The sequence below is a fragment of the Neophocaena asiaeorientalis genome, unplaced genomic scaffold (assembly GCF_003031525.2).
Source record: "Neophocaena asiaeorientalis asiaeorientalis breed wild unplaced genomic scaffold, Neophocaena_asiaeorientalis_V1.1 scaffold155, whole genome shotgun sequence".
Taxonomy (NCBI): Eukaryota; Metazoa; Chordata; class Mammalia; order Artiodactyla; family Phocoenidae; genus Neophocaena; species Neophocaena asiaeorientalis.
This window is the reverse complement of record NW_020173040.1, coordinates 5,617,288-5,633,598: the sequence shown is the minus strand read 5'-3', so window position 1 is coordinate 5,633,598 and position 16,311 is coordinate 5,617,288. Positions and strand designations below refer to the sequence as shown.

Below are 16,311 nucleotides of genomic sequence, written 5' to 3'. Positions count from 1 at the left end.
GGCCGCACCGACGCAGGGGCCGTGGGCATCCTGGCCTCCTGGCTTGCCGGGGACCGGCGAGGGAGGTTCTTCTCTGCAAACTGGGGTCATTAGACCCTCTAGGGCTTTAATTCTCACTCCAGTTTGTCTTAAAATTCCTTGCGGAGAGAATCCCTCAGATGTGGGATCCTCTGGGTCTTCTCTGTACCTTCGTGGCCACGTGGTGGCTTCTAAGAATCACAGCCAAAGAGTGGAATGGGGAACAGAGAAAATAGAGAACTCGAGCTGTGGGTCAGACTGCAGTCAGACTCCCCTCGCGGGCTCTGGGGACAAAGCTGGAAGGGGGACGTTGCGTCTGTTTAGTCACCATGCTCCCCCTTTATGACTGGCTTTCAGTCGCCCATGAATCCTTGCCTTCTAGAACTGAGTGGTCCTCACCCTAGATGCTGTGTAAGTGGGTGAAGTAGATGAAAGGTCCCTGGGGGCAAGGCTGTCCTCCTCTGTCCTTTTTTTTTTTTGTGGTACGCGGGCCTCTCACTGTTGTGGCCTCTCCCGTCGTGGAGCACAGGCTCCGGACGCGCAGGCTCAGCGGCCGTGGCTCACGGGCCCAGCCGCTCCGCGGCAAGTGGGATCTTCCCGGACCGGGGCACGAACCCGCGTCCCCCTGCCTCGGCAGGCGGACTCTCAACCACCGCGCCACCAGGGAAGCCCCCTCCTCTGTCCTTTTGCATCCCCTCAGCACCCAGCACAGCCCAGGTGGGCTGGGCCTAGTCAGCGTGCTGACCAGTGTGTGCCCCTCAGAAAATCCCCAAGTGCCCTCTGAAACCAGAAGGAAAGACAAACATACCCCCATCCCCTGCCAAACTTCCAAACCCAGAGACTAAATGCCACAAGAAGTCCATTTTCATTTCATTGAGAAACGATTCTTTGATCCAAAAGCTATTCTTGTGCCTTTCTGGGAAATAATTAAGCCCACCGCCTGAGGCAAGATCAGAGCTGGGGGTAGGGGTGGGCAGAGGTGGCTCCAGGGGCAGGGCACGCCCGGGAGCCCTTTCTGGGTCTGGTACTGACTGGGTGTGTGGAGTTTCAGCCACGTGCCATTTTCCCAGAAGCCAAAAGGCTCCTAAGGGTGAAAGGATATCATGTGCGTCTAAACCCCAGGTCCTATCACCACTACATACAAAAGGATTAAGAGCCACTCTAGAAACTGTAACATCAGTGTTCATTTAGAGCCTAGGAACTGGGATCACACAAAGCTACCGGACAAAGGTATTCTGAACAATGGTGGACTATTATAGCTGGAGCTCTCCAGGCAAGACTGGCACACACCCCCTCTGGATGCCAGCCAGGGCTGGGCTTTTAATGCAGAACTTTCAGAGGATGAGAGCAAACGCTCTCCCCTGGCTCCTTGCTGCAGGCCAGGCTCACTCCCCACTCAGGCAGCCTAGAAGCAACTCCATTCTGCTTGGTCCATCAGAATTACGGAAGGAGGGATACAAGGGTTGTTTCCCAGCCAGGTGCCTGACAGGGGTCGGCTGGAAGGGGAGGCTTTCCCCGTGGATGGGCTCCTCCAGCTGCCCCCAGGCAGCCACGCACCGGCAGCGTTTCTCCCCTTTAGGAGTCGGTGAGCTGATGGGATGCTGATGCAGGACAGGAAAGGAAAAGAACATGAGAGTTTCCTTCCTTAGCGTCAAGGGCACGCGAGGGGCAGAGGTAAGTAAAAATGGAGGGATGGATTCTTCAATTGACCTCCTCAAATCTGAGGGAAACACAGCAAGCCAGGGACCGGGGGCTCAGAGGTCAGCCAGGTAGAAGCTTCTAGAAGTCAGCTCTTACTCTGTCTTGAGACCACCTGAGGAATTCAAGGCCCTGGCGAGTATGTGGCAGAATCAGAACTGGAGCCAAAACCGGAGCCGGAGCCCTGCAATCCCCCCCCACCCCCTGCCTCCGCCCCCCGAGATGCCACTGTTCCCAGCCGGCTGAAGAGAGGATGCTCCGGCGGCCTGGTGGGGAACGTCTCAGAGCTCCCATCTCCACGCACAGGGTTCACCCCTCAGTCATCTCTAGAGCTTGGTCCCAGGAAGGCACCCTGTGGCACAGAAGGACCGGGAGGCCTGGGTGCCCTGCCCTTCCCCTTACACCCCCATGGGGGCCAGGGTCTCTGTGAGCTCAAGGGGTGCCCCCTGCAGCCATCGGGCAGGGACAAAGCCCGGCTCTCACCGACAGGGCAAGGATGAGAAACCCTGGCAGAACCAGGAGAGGCCGCTCTTCAGACACAGAGAGGAAAGGGTGGGCACTCTCATGGGCTCTGAATCTGCTTGGACCAAAGAACTGACCCATCAAATTGAGCAGCTCCCGGCCAGGACTCCTAGTGACACTGTCAAGTGCCCGTCTGCTCAGGTCAGCCTGTCCGCCCGGCGCCCAGGCCCTGAGCCCTGCTTCCTCCGGCCACAGGGGCTCCTGCTCAGCTTGGACGGGGCTGCACATCCGGGATGTCACTCTCGCCACACACCCTGGATTCTAGACCCTCACTGTGGCCGCACACGACAGACACGGGGCACAACACATCCATCAGGACAAGGATTCACATCACACTGCACCAAGTACACACATCTCACGGCACGACGGACGCACAGACAGACGTGGCTGAGACACGGCCCAGAGGAGCCAGCGTCCCCCCCACCTCGGTGTCCCCAGGCTCCTCCTCTCTAGCTCCGCGAACAAAGCCTGTGCATCCTGTTCACCTCTTTCCCCAACACCCCCTAAGCCCCACCCGGACACAGGAGTTAAAGGCCAGAAGAAACCAGATTCCAGCTTCCTGGGCAGGCCTGAGGGTGCCGCTTGGGCTCTCTGAGCTGTAACTGAACTTTTTATAGATGAAAATTGTCTAATATGAGATTATTCACAACCAGATTTTAAGAACCCAATGGGCTCGCCTCCCAAGCACAGACAGGTAAAATACAATAAATACAACCAGCCCCCAACGTCTACTGGGCTCCTGGTCGGTGGCCGAGCAGCTGCAGCTGTGGGTTAGAAGCTGAGCAACACCACGGCAGTGAGGGGAACACGGGGCGTGAGATGTCTTCTGCTGGGGGGTCCCGCGGCAGGGCAAGCAGGGCGCGGGGGGGGCCCCGTTCACGTGGGCGTCAATGTCACAGCATGGGGGGCACTGCCCGGTGGAAGCCTCGCTCTGTCCGCAGCTACTCAGAAAACGGCGGGAACATGCCCAGGTCAGCAAAGTCTTCAATGTTATAGTTGCCGGTCCCCTGGGTTGGATCTCCTGGCATGGGCAGCATGTCCTGTAGGAGAGAAGAAAAGAAAGGGCAGGGGAGTCGGCTCATCCTCCCGGGCACCGGCACGTCCCAGGAGCCCAGCCTGCCAGCCACCCTCACGGTCATCTCTCTAAGGGGGCGGCCCAGGAACACGCCACCGGCCACCTGAGGGATGCTCTGAGACGGTCCTCAAATGTCTGAGATCCTGGGAAGCTGTTCTCTCCTGGGAGCTGTCATTCCAGCACACAAACACAACTTCAGGACACGACCTTTCTCTATTTAAAACTGAGCCAGGACACAGGGTGGACAAGAGGCCCACTGGTGGGGAGAACCCAGCTTGGTGCCAAGCAAGGTACATACAACCGACGATCAAAATGCAACAGCACTGCAACATGGGGAGGGGCAAAAGGGGGGCTACGTGTGTGAACAGCTGAGTGGCCTGTCTTCACTGTATGTATCTACGGCAAGGCCAAATCCCTGCAAGGTTAGACTTCACCTTTAACAAGTCCTTCAAGTTCTCTGGGCCTCAGACTACCCATCCAGAAAATCTGAGGAGCTATATTTCCATCCCTTATGGCAAATGTCCCAAAGTGTGTTGTGTCCAATTCTTGGCCCATGAGGTGCTCTGGGAGGAAAGAATTCTGTGGACAAATGAGTTTGGGAAACAAGGTATACTTTGCCTACCTCCTAAAAATCCTCAGTCTTCGTTAGTATAATAAAGGCTCTGATAAGTCCTGCAGTCAAGAAACCGAATAAGTCTGTTTAATCATGTTTCACAAACTTATTTGACCAAGAATTCTTTTTAGCATCGTGACCATGAAGAACCAGGTTAGGGAATTCTGCCTTACATGGCAGTTGTGAGGCATAAGAATGGGCCGGGGCTGAGCCTTATAGATGGAGGAAGGAGGGGCTAATCATTATAGGACAGGGTACCTCTCTGCATATGTAAAAGGATCCTGCCCCTTTGCGGACCTGGAGTGACATCTGGGTTCTAGACCTTTGTCTCTGAAGATGCTGCTCGACCTGGTGGGAAAGGTGCTTGGGATGAGGGTGGGGAAAAGGGAAAGCTCTCCCTTGAGAAGGGGGATCTTAGTCTGCGGGTCTCAGAGCCCTACCACCAGCTGCTTCCTCCCCCATCCTCGCTCTGCGGGGCAGGCTCTGGGACATGACCGAAGGCACCTGGGGCTCCCTCATGAAGACCTGGTGGGGTGGATGGAGCATCAGCCGGTTCATGCCCCCAACAGGAGCCTTTCCCCAGTGAGAACTTTTCTGGCTGAGAAGTGGAGCTCCGAACACCCCGAAGGGGCTGCGTCCTGCACCACGGGGCTGCCGGCAGTGTCCACTGCTGCTGCACACTTAGGTCAGGGCTGCCCCAGGCGCGAGGGATGGACCAGGAACGGCTCAAAAAACTCAGAGTGGCAAGGCGCCCAGGCAGCCTCATGAGAAGAGCCGAGCCTCCTACTGGACCCCCTCAAGTCAGGGCTACTACCTTCCCTGGGAGGGGCCAGCACTCACAGTCTCTATCGGCAGTCGTGCTGTGGCAGGGAGGCAGAGACCGAGGGGGACAGGAAGCAGAGAGAGGCGCCGGTACCTACGAGAAGGCGGTGCTCGCTGATTTACCTGGAACACTTCAGTCTGACCCGGCTGCTGGTGGGACTGCTGCTCACCGCTCTGCTGTCCGTGGTGCTGGCTTTGCCACTGCGACCAGACTTCCGAGGGCCGCCCTTGGAACTGCCCGCTACCTTGTCCACTTTCAGCTGAAAGATCCGACGCACAGGACACTTCCTTTAAAAGCCATCCCGTGGCTCTGGGAGACCTAAGAACCACTGCAGCCCAGAGGGTCCCACATTTCTGAAAGGCGTGTTCCATCCAGAGCTGGCTGACTGTGTTCGCTGTGCCCCTCTCTCTCACGCTGGCTGATAGATAAGAAGTTAGCTGTGCACCCGAGAGCTGGGTGGGTGAAACAGGAAAGGGGGCTCTCTGGCGAACGGCGCAGGGACCGGCTGGACAGGGTGGCTCTCCTGTGTGCACCTGCCAGGTGACCAAGGCCGGAAGCCTCAGAGCCCTCGGCCCTTTGTGATCACTGTTGGAGGCCTGCTTCCGTGGGGCCTCTGGGGCCGACAGCAGCCTTCTCCTTGACATGCGCGAGAAGGGAGAGGCGGTCCCTGCCACTCTAGATGCCCCTCAGCTCACAGGCTGCTCTTTAAAGGAACCTGGCCCTGACAGAGGAAGAGCCTCACTCAGCAAGCCCTGACCTCCGGCAGCCTCGCTGCCTTTTGGGCAACTTGGCTGAAGCCACATGTGGAGTTCCACAAGGTCCTTCCACGGGGGTCAAGAGCCATGGCCCTTTCTGCCCATCTCTTTAGCTGAGGGTTTCTCAGCACCGCTAGTTTGGGAGGAAAGGCATTTGGGTGCAGCTTAGACAAGAAGACAGGTCTCTTTGTGGGAATCAGCAAATTACAATTTGTAAGTGAGAGCAACCTTGCTTCTGTCTACACTTTACAAAAAATACCCAATGGAAAAACGGAAACTAAGAAAAACGAGCAGAATTTTGTCTAAAACATTTAAAGATTCAACCCGAGGGGGTAGTTTATCCTAAGGTGTATAAAAAAAAACCCCACAGGAACTTCTTCTTGTGCTAAACCATTCGATAACGTTTTGGAGGCAATGGGCTCACTGTCAAGCTCTGGGTGGCGGGACAGGCCCCATCGTGGCTCCACTTGCTCTTTCAACAGTCCTACCGATCACAGGCGCCCCTACTCACCACCTGATGAGTGAACACTGGGTTAATCTGGGGGATGGCTAGACGGTGTGCAGGGGGAAGAATCAATCCCTCCCTCTCACACACATACATCTCACCTACTGCCTGAGATATAAACGGCTTTAATAAGACATACACTCCCTTGGATGCTCCACCACTGGTGCCTTTCAAGCTCTGCACGATCACAGTTGGTAAAGGGGTTTAGAAAATCAGGGAAGGATACAATTCCCTATTTCAGCACAAGAGGGATTTAAATCTATCGTGTATGTAGGATTCTGTTGTTTAAAAAAAATGCGTCTGGCTTTGCTGAAATGCCTTTACCTGAGACTCTCTCGTGAGACTCCCTGGGCCAGGAGGAGCTCTTTCATAGAATCACGTCCTCCGGCTTCCTCCAGGACCTTCCTGCCACAGTGATCCATGCTGGAGTCCTGCCCATCATGAATTAATTCTCTCCACTCTTCTTTCCTACGTGGCCTGAAGTGTGTCTCCCAAATTCATATGTGGAAGGTCCAGCCGTCAGTATCTCAGACTGTGACTGTATCCAGAGAAGGGGCCTTTAAAGAGGCAGTTAAGGGGACTTTCCTGGTGGTCCGGTGGTTAAGAATCCACCTTCCAATGCAGGGAACCTGGCTTCGATCCCTAGTTGGGGAACTAAGATCCCACACGCCACGGGGCAACTAAGCCCACATGCCACAACTGGAGAGCCCGTGTGCCACAGTGCAACTACTGAGCCTGTGCGCCACAGCTAGAGAGAAGCTTGCATGCCGGAACTGAGATCCCACATGCCGCAACTAAGACTTGACGCAGGAAAATAAATAAATAAATATTTTTTAAAAAGAGACAATTAAGGTGAGATGAGCTCATATGGGTGGACCCTGATCCAATATGACTGGTGTTCTTATAAGAAGAAATCCGGACACAGGCACAGAGGGAAGACCATGTGAAGACGCAGGGAAAAGGTGGCCATCTACAAGACAAAGAGAGAGGCCTCAGAAGAAACCCACCCTGCTAACACCTTGATCTCAGACTTCCAGCCTCCAGAACGGCGAGAAAGTAAGTTTCTACTGTTTAAGTCACCCGGCCTGTGGTATTTTGTGATGGCGGCCCTAGCAGACGAGTACAGGCTCCTCAAGCCCCATGCCTACCTCTCCTTCCCTTTGCTGGCCATTCACACAGCGTCTTCTCACCTTTCCCTCCCTCCTCCACGCTCTGCAATCACTCTGCAGCGAACTCTGTACAGCCGAGCCCAACCCAACAGAAATTCAAATTCAATTCTCACTGTTAAGCTCTCTTGGGTATCGACACTTATGACCACCACCTTCTTGGAATTGTTTGGCTGACCTCTCCGACTACACCATCTCCTACGCCACTCCTTGCCAGGTGCCCCCTGGCTCTTACATATGTCTCCGCCCCTGAACATGGGCTGAATGCAGAGGTCTGAGTTAGGCCTTCCCTTTGATCAGCAGACAGGATGGGGGCAACCTCTTCTATCCCCATGAACTAACTAACTGATTCATTGATTCATTGGGCAGGTATTTCCCGAGCTCCCACTCTGACCCAGCCTCCAGGTGAGTATTGTACCTACACTGGGAAACGAGACAGTTCCTATATCCAAGACAGTTCCTAGGAGCTTTACAGCATGGTCGGGGGAGAGGAGTAAGCAGCTATGTCCATCCAGTTGTAAGCTGCTATAAGAAGGTCGAGCAGAGCTGTAATAAAAAACCTCTTAGGAGGGATACCTAACCTAGTTATGGCAAGTAGAAAATGCTTTTCAGAGACTTCACTTGAGAGCAGAAGGGGAATAGTTAGTAGTTAACCAGGCGTAAGGCTTGGAGGTGGGGTTAAAAAGCATTCCAGACACAAGGATCAGTCTGTACAAGACGTGGCAGTGAAGAGGGTCCGTTCCACCCAGGGACCTACAGGAGGTTCCGGATGCCAAAGGGCCCGGAGAAGTGTGACCCAGCTGGAGGGCACACCAGGGGTCAGGTCCCACACCATGAGGGTGATGGATTTTGAGGGCAGCAGAGAACTGCTGAAGGCTCTTAAGCTGAGGTGCGTCGCACACAGACCTTCACGTTTGGGAAGGTCACCCTGTCAGTGGACGAGGGGACAAGGTGAGGGGGAAGAAGCCCAGGTGGCATGAGGCTGGGGGAGTAATCCTCGCAGGAGGTGACAGTAGCACCAGACGTGAGGCGGAGAGAAGCGGATGGATCTGAGGTATTCTGGGGAAGGAGGTACCAGGACTTGTGCACTGATGTTTGGCTGTGCTGAGGGGCGTGAAGGGAGGACCTGGGAGTGGCAGACTCACATCTCACGTCTCTGGTGGTGTTTACAGCGCAGCTTCTCTCCTAAGCTTCGGGTCCATCTATCCACCTTAGGAGATGTGTCTAAACAGTATGACAGACACCTTGGACCCCTCACGCCTAAAACAATCGTCCCACCTCCTCAGACAGCCCAGACGGGGACACCACGCCTGTCAACTCTTTGCTCTCACCCACCCCTCACGTCCAGTCACTCACTGGGTTCTGTTGCATCCCCAATCCCCTAACACCCCTCCGCCCAGTCTCCTTCACTCCATCCATTCTCACAGCCGCCACCCGTGCTCCGAGCTGGGCCAGCACCCAATCTCCCCCAGACCCACGCAGCTACCGGGGTGGTCTTCCTACAACGGCATCCGCTGCTTAGAAACTAACACAGTCTCCCCTTGCCGCACCCCCCACCCCCACCCCATGGGAGTTCCCTGGCGGCCCAGTGGTCAGGACCTGGTGCTTTCACTGCTGTGGCCCTGGGTTCAATCCCTGGTCGGGAAACTAAGATCCCACAAGCCACGTGGCACGGCCAAAAGAAAACAAAACAAAGAAACACAGTCCCCCACCGTCCACGTTCCTCAGAGGGGGCACACTCGAGCCTTCGGCATACGGTTCCTGTTTTTCAAACCCCATCTCCCCCTTCTTTGTGCCCCCAGCCCCTCTCACCCTAGTCACATGCCGTTGTAGACTTAACCCCCGCCCCACACACTGCACACCGCTCCATCACTGTGCTGCTGCACCTGTGGTCTCTCTGTCGTGGGCATCCTTCCCCTGCTCTGTGCCTGCAGGAATCTACTCGCGCTCAAAGTCCCGACCGAACGTGACCCTGCACGACTGATTCCCTCAGTCATTCTGTCTTCTTTGCTCGTCTGCAGCACTTGCATTGTCTCTCGGGATGGTGCCCATCACGCTACACTGACTCATCCCCAGATGGTGAGTAACTTAAGGCCAGAGCTCTTATCTACGTCTGTCTCAGGCCTTACTGAGTATACTGCCTGGAATAAAGGAGGCTTCAATAAGTATCTGCTGAAGGCAAGAATAAAGGAATGGAAAAAGGAAGGGAAAGAGGGGAGAAGGAAGCAGAAACATGAACATTCTGTACACTTCTACTTCTATTCCCCTTTGAGGCTTCCTGGACATCGCTGACTTATAATGAAACAAAAACACATTCTCTCATCAGTCTTCCTCGGTGACAGCCAGACACAGGGTAGGGTGGAGGGGGCATGAAGATTAGAGGAAGATTAGCTCTCCATTCGTATCTGGGGGTGATTCTATTAATTACAGGGACAAGATTTCAGAATAAAAATTCTTAAACTTCTGGGGAGGGAAGTGCTCTTCTTAAACGTGTGCAACAGAAAAAAAAATCAATGAACTGGATTGCTTTAGAAACAGCATAGATTAGTTAAGGAGGGAGGGAAAGGACTTAGTATTTTTGGAGTACTGACTATGTGCTAGGCAACGTGCTGGGTACTTTCTAGACACTATTTCATCTCATTTCTTCTTCGCTCTGACTCTAAGAGATGGGTCCATCTTCCACGTTTTTCAGATGAGGAAACCGGGGCTCAAAGACGTCAAGAAATGTCCCCAACTCATTTAGCTTATAAATGCCAGAGGCAGGGTTTGAACCTCATCTTTCTGACGCTGAAGCCCACGTGCGTTCATTTGATACATACAGCTTTCATACTGAACCCTGACTATGTACCTGACACTGAGCAGTGTGCTGGGGATACAATGGATTGCAATGGCCCAATCCACTGAGAAAGAAAGATGAGTACGTAGGCAACTGGAATTGTTAAGAGTGCTTATAAGGGAAGCAAGGGCAGTGTGGAGGGACAAAGGAGCGAGACCTGACTCAGTCGGCATCTTCCTGGAGAAAGTTACATCCAAAGACGATCTGCAGGATGAGTTCCCCGGCCATGTGGTAGGAGAGTTAAAGGGGAAAGCCCTCCATTCAGCCTCTGCTACTGAAAGTTTTCCTGAGCTGCATTAGTGACCTCTCTGATTAAATAACGAGTCATAACTACGACACGACCTCTCCCGGAAGACAGAGCCATGTGGGGTCTTAGCCTAAACCCTGGCCCTGACTGACCTGCCTGCAGACGGATGGTGAACAGGGCATGTTCATGGCCCGCCCTCAAGATGTACCCACAAGTTCCTTTCTGGAAAAAGCCCCAGTGTTACCCAAAATCCCTGTGTTCCCTTATTGCTCCCAAAGCCATGTATATGGCTGCAAACCATGAGCTAGGTTCTAGCCACGCTCTGTTTCTTGTGTTCTGTGGGCTTCCTGCGCAAGGCCTAGGCTGCTACAGTCCTGGCTGGATGCCTGGGCCACCTGCCAGCCCAGGGGTCCAAGCAGAATATATTTTTAGGCTGCTACAATCTGGGCCAACTGGGTGGGCTTTTACACCAAAAGTCAGAATCTTCGGGAGCTTGTAGATTTCTAGGTTGTAGAGGGAAGGGGATGACAACTTCCTTAAAAGAAAAATTCATTGGCACTCAATGTTATAATTTCACTTTTGCTAACTAACATTTTGGGTGAGATTCATCTGATTTGGAAGTTGCCCTAAGAGTCCAGGTTCACTTGAAGCCCAGCTCAGAGGTCCTAAGCGGTTGGGTTTAGCTCAGCGGCTCTCAAGCAGGGGTGATTTTGCCCCCTCACCCTGGAGGGACAGCTGTCAATGTCTAGAGACATTTCTCATTGTCACGAACGGAGGAGCACCAGTAAACAGAGGCCAGGGCTGCTGCTAAACACCCTCTGTGAACAAACAAAGAACCATCTGGGGCCAAGTGTCCACAGCACTGCAGCTGAGAAGCCCTGCCGGATAAAGACAGCAAAGAGCACCAAAGGGGCAGCTTATCCTCTTACGAGCGCCTTCCAGGTAAAGGCCTCCCTGTGGGTCTCAGCCAAGAGGTGCACCTCACAAGGATCACATGCTTCGCACGATTTCTGGTTAAGATCTTTTTTTTTACATCTTTATTGGAGCATAATTGCTTTACAATGGTGTGTTAGTTTCTGCTTTATCTGGTTAAGATCTTGTCTTTTTATCACTAACTAGTAAGGGTGGGATGGTCTATAATTCCCTCAAATTATAGAAATTGAAGAATTCCCAGGGCTGAGTTTTGGGGGCAGGAGGTGGGGAGTAAGAGGAGCACGGTGTCTGCAAACATTTCGGGTTATTGCAATCCCCTCTCATAGTGCATATCCTATCCTGCTTCCCTATCTCTAATTATTCATCCTATTTCTCCCTGAAAGAATCTTCAGACATGGCTGGAATGACATATCCTTTCAATCTTCCTCTCCAAGGTAAATCTGCTAGGCCAGCTGTGACTTGTGCTATGAGGGAATGAGATACTTTAGCTACCTCTTCCTAAACTGAAAGGCACATGGGGGACAAATGAGAAGCAATGGACACGCTCGTGTCCGCCAACTTACTACCTCAGGAAGCACGGTGGTAAGACAACAATGTAAGTAAGTCCCAGCCCTGAAAAGGCATATATGCAGCCCTCGAGCCAAGTCAGGGAATGAAAGCCTGGCCTGCCGCAGCAACTCGGAACCACGTTCATCGTGCAACTTGTCTGCCTGGCTCCCTGCATTTCTCCTAGAAACATGGTAATATCAACAAGCAGACGCCTGCGGGTAGTTGAAACAGAGGACTAACCAGTTCCGGGATTCGCATCATATAAATCTTTGGCAGTTATCATTTCAGTGCCTCCAAACTCTAAATCCACCCTCCTTTGCCCTCCCTGCTTTGTGAAATGGGAACTGGACCCTGTAACCATTTCTCCTTTGCTAGCTGGTGCAATGTTAGGCTTTGTCAATAGAGGGAGCTGGAGAGACAGGCCGGGCACAGCAGAGGAAGTGGCTTGTCTTCTGGTTCGGGTGGCTTTTCTGCCCGGCGTGTGTCTGCCAGCGGCGTGCAGGAGGCCCAGGGGCACCCACTCTTCAGCAAGCATCCTCAATCACCCAGAGGGCTGCAGGCCAGCTCCACCCTGCCGGCGCTCTCCATGAAACCTCAGCCACCTGGTGGGCGGGGCGGGGGGGGGGGGGGTGGTCCACTGGCTCTGGTCCACCTGCGCCCTCTAGCCAGTGCAGGAGCACAACACTGCCAGGCTGCTTCTGCAGACCTGCTGCAGCCCCACAGCCTCTGGCAAGTTCGTTTACCCCCAGTAGCTTGTGTGTCCTGTGGGGGATACACCTTCAACAAGGTAAGGCTTCATGGGGTGTGGTCTTCTCCAGGCTGCCTTGCTTGTAACCCTCAGGCCCAACCAACAGGCCCCGAGGTACAGCTGTCTCACCCACGCCCTGGCGGAGGGCCGGGGAAGCCACTCAGATCTGCACCTACGGGGCCAGGGTATGTCCGTTGCAAATGTAAGCACCACCAGCTGTTTTAATGGTTTCATATTTATTTAATAATTAATGAAACTGACCTTTTACCGAGATTGCTCTGCTCCCTCCCCACTCCCCCACTGCCATCTGCTCTTCCCTGCAGCCCTCCCTTCCGTGCTCTGGAGCAGCCATCGTTAATAACACACCCCTCAGGCCCTTTCCCTAATCACACCCCCTCTCTTCTCTGACCATAACGGAAGCTTGCCCCCTCTCCTCCACCAGGACTCCAGACACAAGGATCAGTCTGTACAAGACCTGGCAGTGAAGAGGGTCCATTCCACCCAGGGACCTACAGGAGGTTCTGGATGCCAAAGGGCCCGGAGAAGTGTGACCCAGCTGGAGGGCACACCAGGGGTCAGGTCCCACTGCCCTTGAAGCCCTCTGGGGCAGGAGCTGCTTGTTTTACCCACACTCCACAGATCCCGTGGTCCGTGCGCTCTCCAGGCCACCTCCACACCATGGTCCTCCACCCTGCTGTGAACTCTGACCCCTCTGCCTGGGCCTCCCCCGCCTGCACTGGGAGGTGTCCTCCAGGAGCCTTGCATCACAGATGACTCTGGCGCCCACCCCGCTGAAGGTCCTCCTCCCCACCTCCAGCCTGAGCCTCCCGCCTCCTCGGCTTCCTGTCCCCACCTCATCGCTCCACCTGAGTTGGCTTCCAAACACACGCCAACTGTGTCCTTTCCCACTCGAACTGCTCGTGTGAGGTTAACAAACGAGGTATTGATGGTAAGGCCCCAAGAAACTCCTCAGTCCTTATTTTCTCTATTTACAGTCTCTTCCATGCACTCATTGAAAGGGTTCTAGCCCCTTTCTCATTAGTATAAATCAGGACACATCCAATGCCTATGTTAATTCTAAGATACCCTGAACGATGGATTAGAGAGAACGGCCAGGATGGGGTAGTGATGGGAGCACAGACTCAGATGGCACTACCTGGCTCCACAGGCGTGATGCTACCACTGAGCAGCCGTGAGGCCTTGGGGAAGCATCGTAATTTCTCCCTCATAGGGCTACCATGAGCTCTAAGTGAACTCAAATGTGTAAAGTGCTGGGCACGTAGTAAGCATCTGGTAAGTGTTAGCTACTGTCATAACTATTATTGTTGTCATCCGAGTGTGAGACAGCTGGACGGCAGCTGTGAAAATGGTTGCTGAGCCTGGACCCTGTTTGTGTGATCCTGTTCTTGGTCTTCAGGTTGTACGGTGGCCTCAGCCCCACGCTTTGTCCTTTCTGTGTTCCATCTCCGTTTGCACTTCAGGGCCTAGCATTTGCTAAGTGGAGACCAGACAGATTCACAGAGCTAAAGGCCCTAGTCGTCGGGGCAGCGGGTGGCTTCCCCTCCTTTCTTGCTAGAGCCACACTGAGGTGCTTCTAGGCCTTACGGGGTGAGTGCCAGGTCTCCTCTGAGCCTCTCCTCACCCTCCTGCCTTCAGTAGACCTTGGCCGCTGCACCTCCAGCACTGGCCTGCCATCTCTCTGTTCCCATCAGTCTCCCCTGCCTCCGTGTCTGCACTGCTGGTCGGAACCGAGTCTCCTTCCCTCCGTTTCCAGGGCTCAGCCCAGGGCCTGGCACTCAGGAGGCCCTGGCACTCAGGAGGCCCTGGCACTCAGGAGGGCCTTGGTGAGTAGGTCAGTGCCAGGTGGGCCCTGTGCTTCCAGGAAGGACTAGGTGCCTGCATGCCAAGTGTGCCACGGCCGCCTTCAGGACGAGACTGGGGCTGGGGGAGGGTGGGAAGTCTCTCCATATCCCGGTGAGGGAGCCGGATGTAGAGACTGCAGGGAGGCGGGACTGCTCCTGGGAAACAGAGGCTTCCAACCTCAGGGTGGATCTACGTTGTCAAGGGGCTGGCTGACTTGAAAGCAATTGCCTCAGGGCTTCTCCTTCCTGAAATAGGGCTCTGTGCTTCTAAACTCACCAACTAATCTGGCAAGAATATTTAAAGGCTGAATGTGAGAACCCGCTACAAGGAAATGGGATTCACGCTGAGGGGACAGCTGAGTCCAAGGGGGAGCCACAGATAAGGAGTCGGGAAATGCTGGGCCCCAGACCTCGAGACCTCGGGCTGACAGGGCCAGAAGTGCTGCTATTAGTGGTGGGGATGGAGAGGGCATGCGAGCAGCTGCCAACTCCAGGTATGGGCTAGGAACAAGGCACTGCTCTTTCCTAAGGCTGACACGGCTTAAGGGGAAGCCTGCAACTCAGATGGAAATTCAGATGTTTGGGCGCTGCTTTGTGCTCCCTCCCCGAGCACGCTGTTGGCCGTCTCTCTCTGGGGACAGCACTGCGGGAAGACGGGCACCAGCTCGGGCTTCTTGCCAGCCCCACGGTCCCTTCTGAGCCCCTGCCATGTGACATGGAACCCTGACCCTGGCAGACACGCTGAGGGGGGTCCATGAAATACCTGCAGGGTGAGCAGTGGTAAGGGCTCCTGGGAAGGGCACCACAGGAAGTGGTTACTTAACCCTTTATGGCCTGAGGTTGTACAAACAAAGCTAGGCGAGATGTTCTTACGTGGGATAGGATCCCTCTTTTAATATTAAAAAGTGAACTTTACGGTGTTTATTACTTACACAATTTATTTACACAATTGGTCATCCCTATAACCTATACTTCTCTAGTTTTTTGAAATAAGACTATAGGGTTTTTGACTTGGGCGACCTAAAAGTCCTTGCCAAGGGCCATAAAGGGTTAAAATAGCATTCAGATGACATCAGCGCAAGGGAGTAGAGTCCCAGAGCCTCGAAAATGATAAAGTCAATCCACAAAGCCGAGGTCTAGGCAGCCAGTCTCTTAGGGACACGATTGGCCTCCAGATAGCCAGAGAGAAGAGGCGCTTGGAAATCTCCAGACCTGGTACCAGGATTCTGGGAGCTTGGGGCTCAGACCCCCAAACTCAGAATGTTCAGAAAGCATCTTTGCTGACGCTCCCAGGCATTCTTTCCCTCCTTCCCCACCTACCGAACCCTGGAGTCCTGTTGGCAAGACTGGAGTAGGCGTTCCCGCTGGGCGAGGAGGTGGCTGGACTGGAGAGAGGACTGTAGGAGGAGGGGTCGGCCGGGTAGGTGTGGCTCGTTCCAATCCCAAAGGGAGAAGACTGAGTCTTGCTGGACTGGGAGGGGATTGGCTGCAATCGGGATGAAGCACAGAGATGGAGAGCATCAGCAGCAGGTGTACCCGGTCCACAGCCTGGGCTGGTCACTGCCACCCGCAGCGGCAGTCCCGCCCTGGGCCGATAGCGGCTCCAAAGGCCCTCCTGGGGGATCAGGCCACTGTGTGCCGGCCCAAGAACCACAGCACTGGGGCCCTGCATCTTTGGCGCAGGTCTGGTTGATATTCATGCCCAGGGCTACAAGGATCTAGGTCCTCTGCCTTCTGCTCATGGGACCTTGGCAAGGACTCCCTCAGCCCAGAGGACAGCCGTCCTCACAGCGACCACACTGAGCCGCGTGTGTCCCAGCGCTGATGTTCTCACGCACTCCTGGGCCAGGGAAATGCAGGTCCCAAGCGATCAGGCTCGCTCCTGATCGAGGGCCTCTGGGCGCCCGCCCCTCCCCCAGGTTCCCCAGGACTTCCCTGAGACTGCCGGGAGAAAAGGCTGC

At 54.4% G+C, this 16,311-nt stretch overlaps 1 protein-coding gene across 6 annotated transcripts in view; it reads right to left on the bottom strand.

Moving 5' to 3' along the window:
• Window positions 1-676: 676 nt before the first annotated feature.
• ARNT2 (aryl hydrocarbon receptor nuclear translocator 2) overlaps window positions 677-16,311 on the bottom strand; it is a 215,893-nt gene continuing 200,258 nt past the window's right edge. For 4 of the 6 annotated variants that reach the window (XM_024742784.1, XM_024742783.1, XM_024742787.1 and 1 more), the window contains 4 exons: window positions 15,671-15,836; window positions 4,872-5,008; window positions 4,185-4,274; window positions 677-3,278 (listed from right to left, as the gene is read on the bottom strand). In XM_024742784.1, coding sequence (XP_024598552.1) covers window positions 3,180-3,278; window positions 4,185-4,274; window positions 4,872-5,008; window positions 15,671-15,836 — 492 coding nt within the window. In that variant the 3' untranslated portion in view covers window positions 677-3,179. The remainder of the gene's footprint in view (window positions 3,279-4,184; window positions 4,275-4,871; window positions 5,009-15,670; window positions 15,837-16,311) is intronic. The other 2 variants (XM_024742785.1, XM_024742786.1) reach the window with 2 other exon arrangements.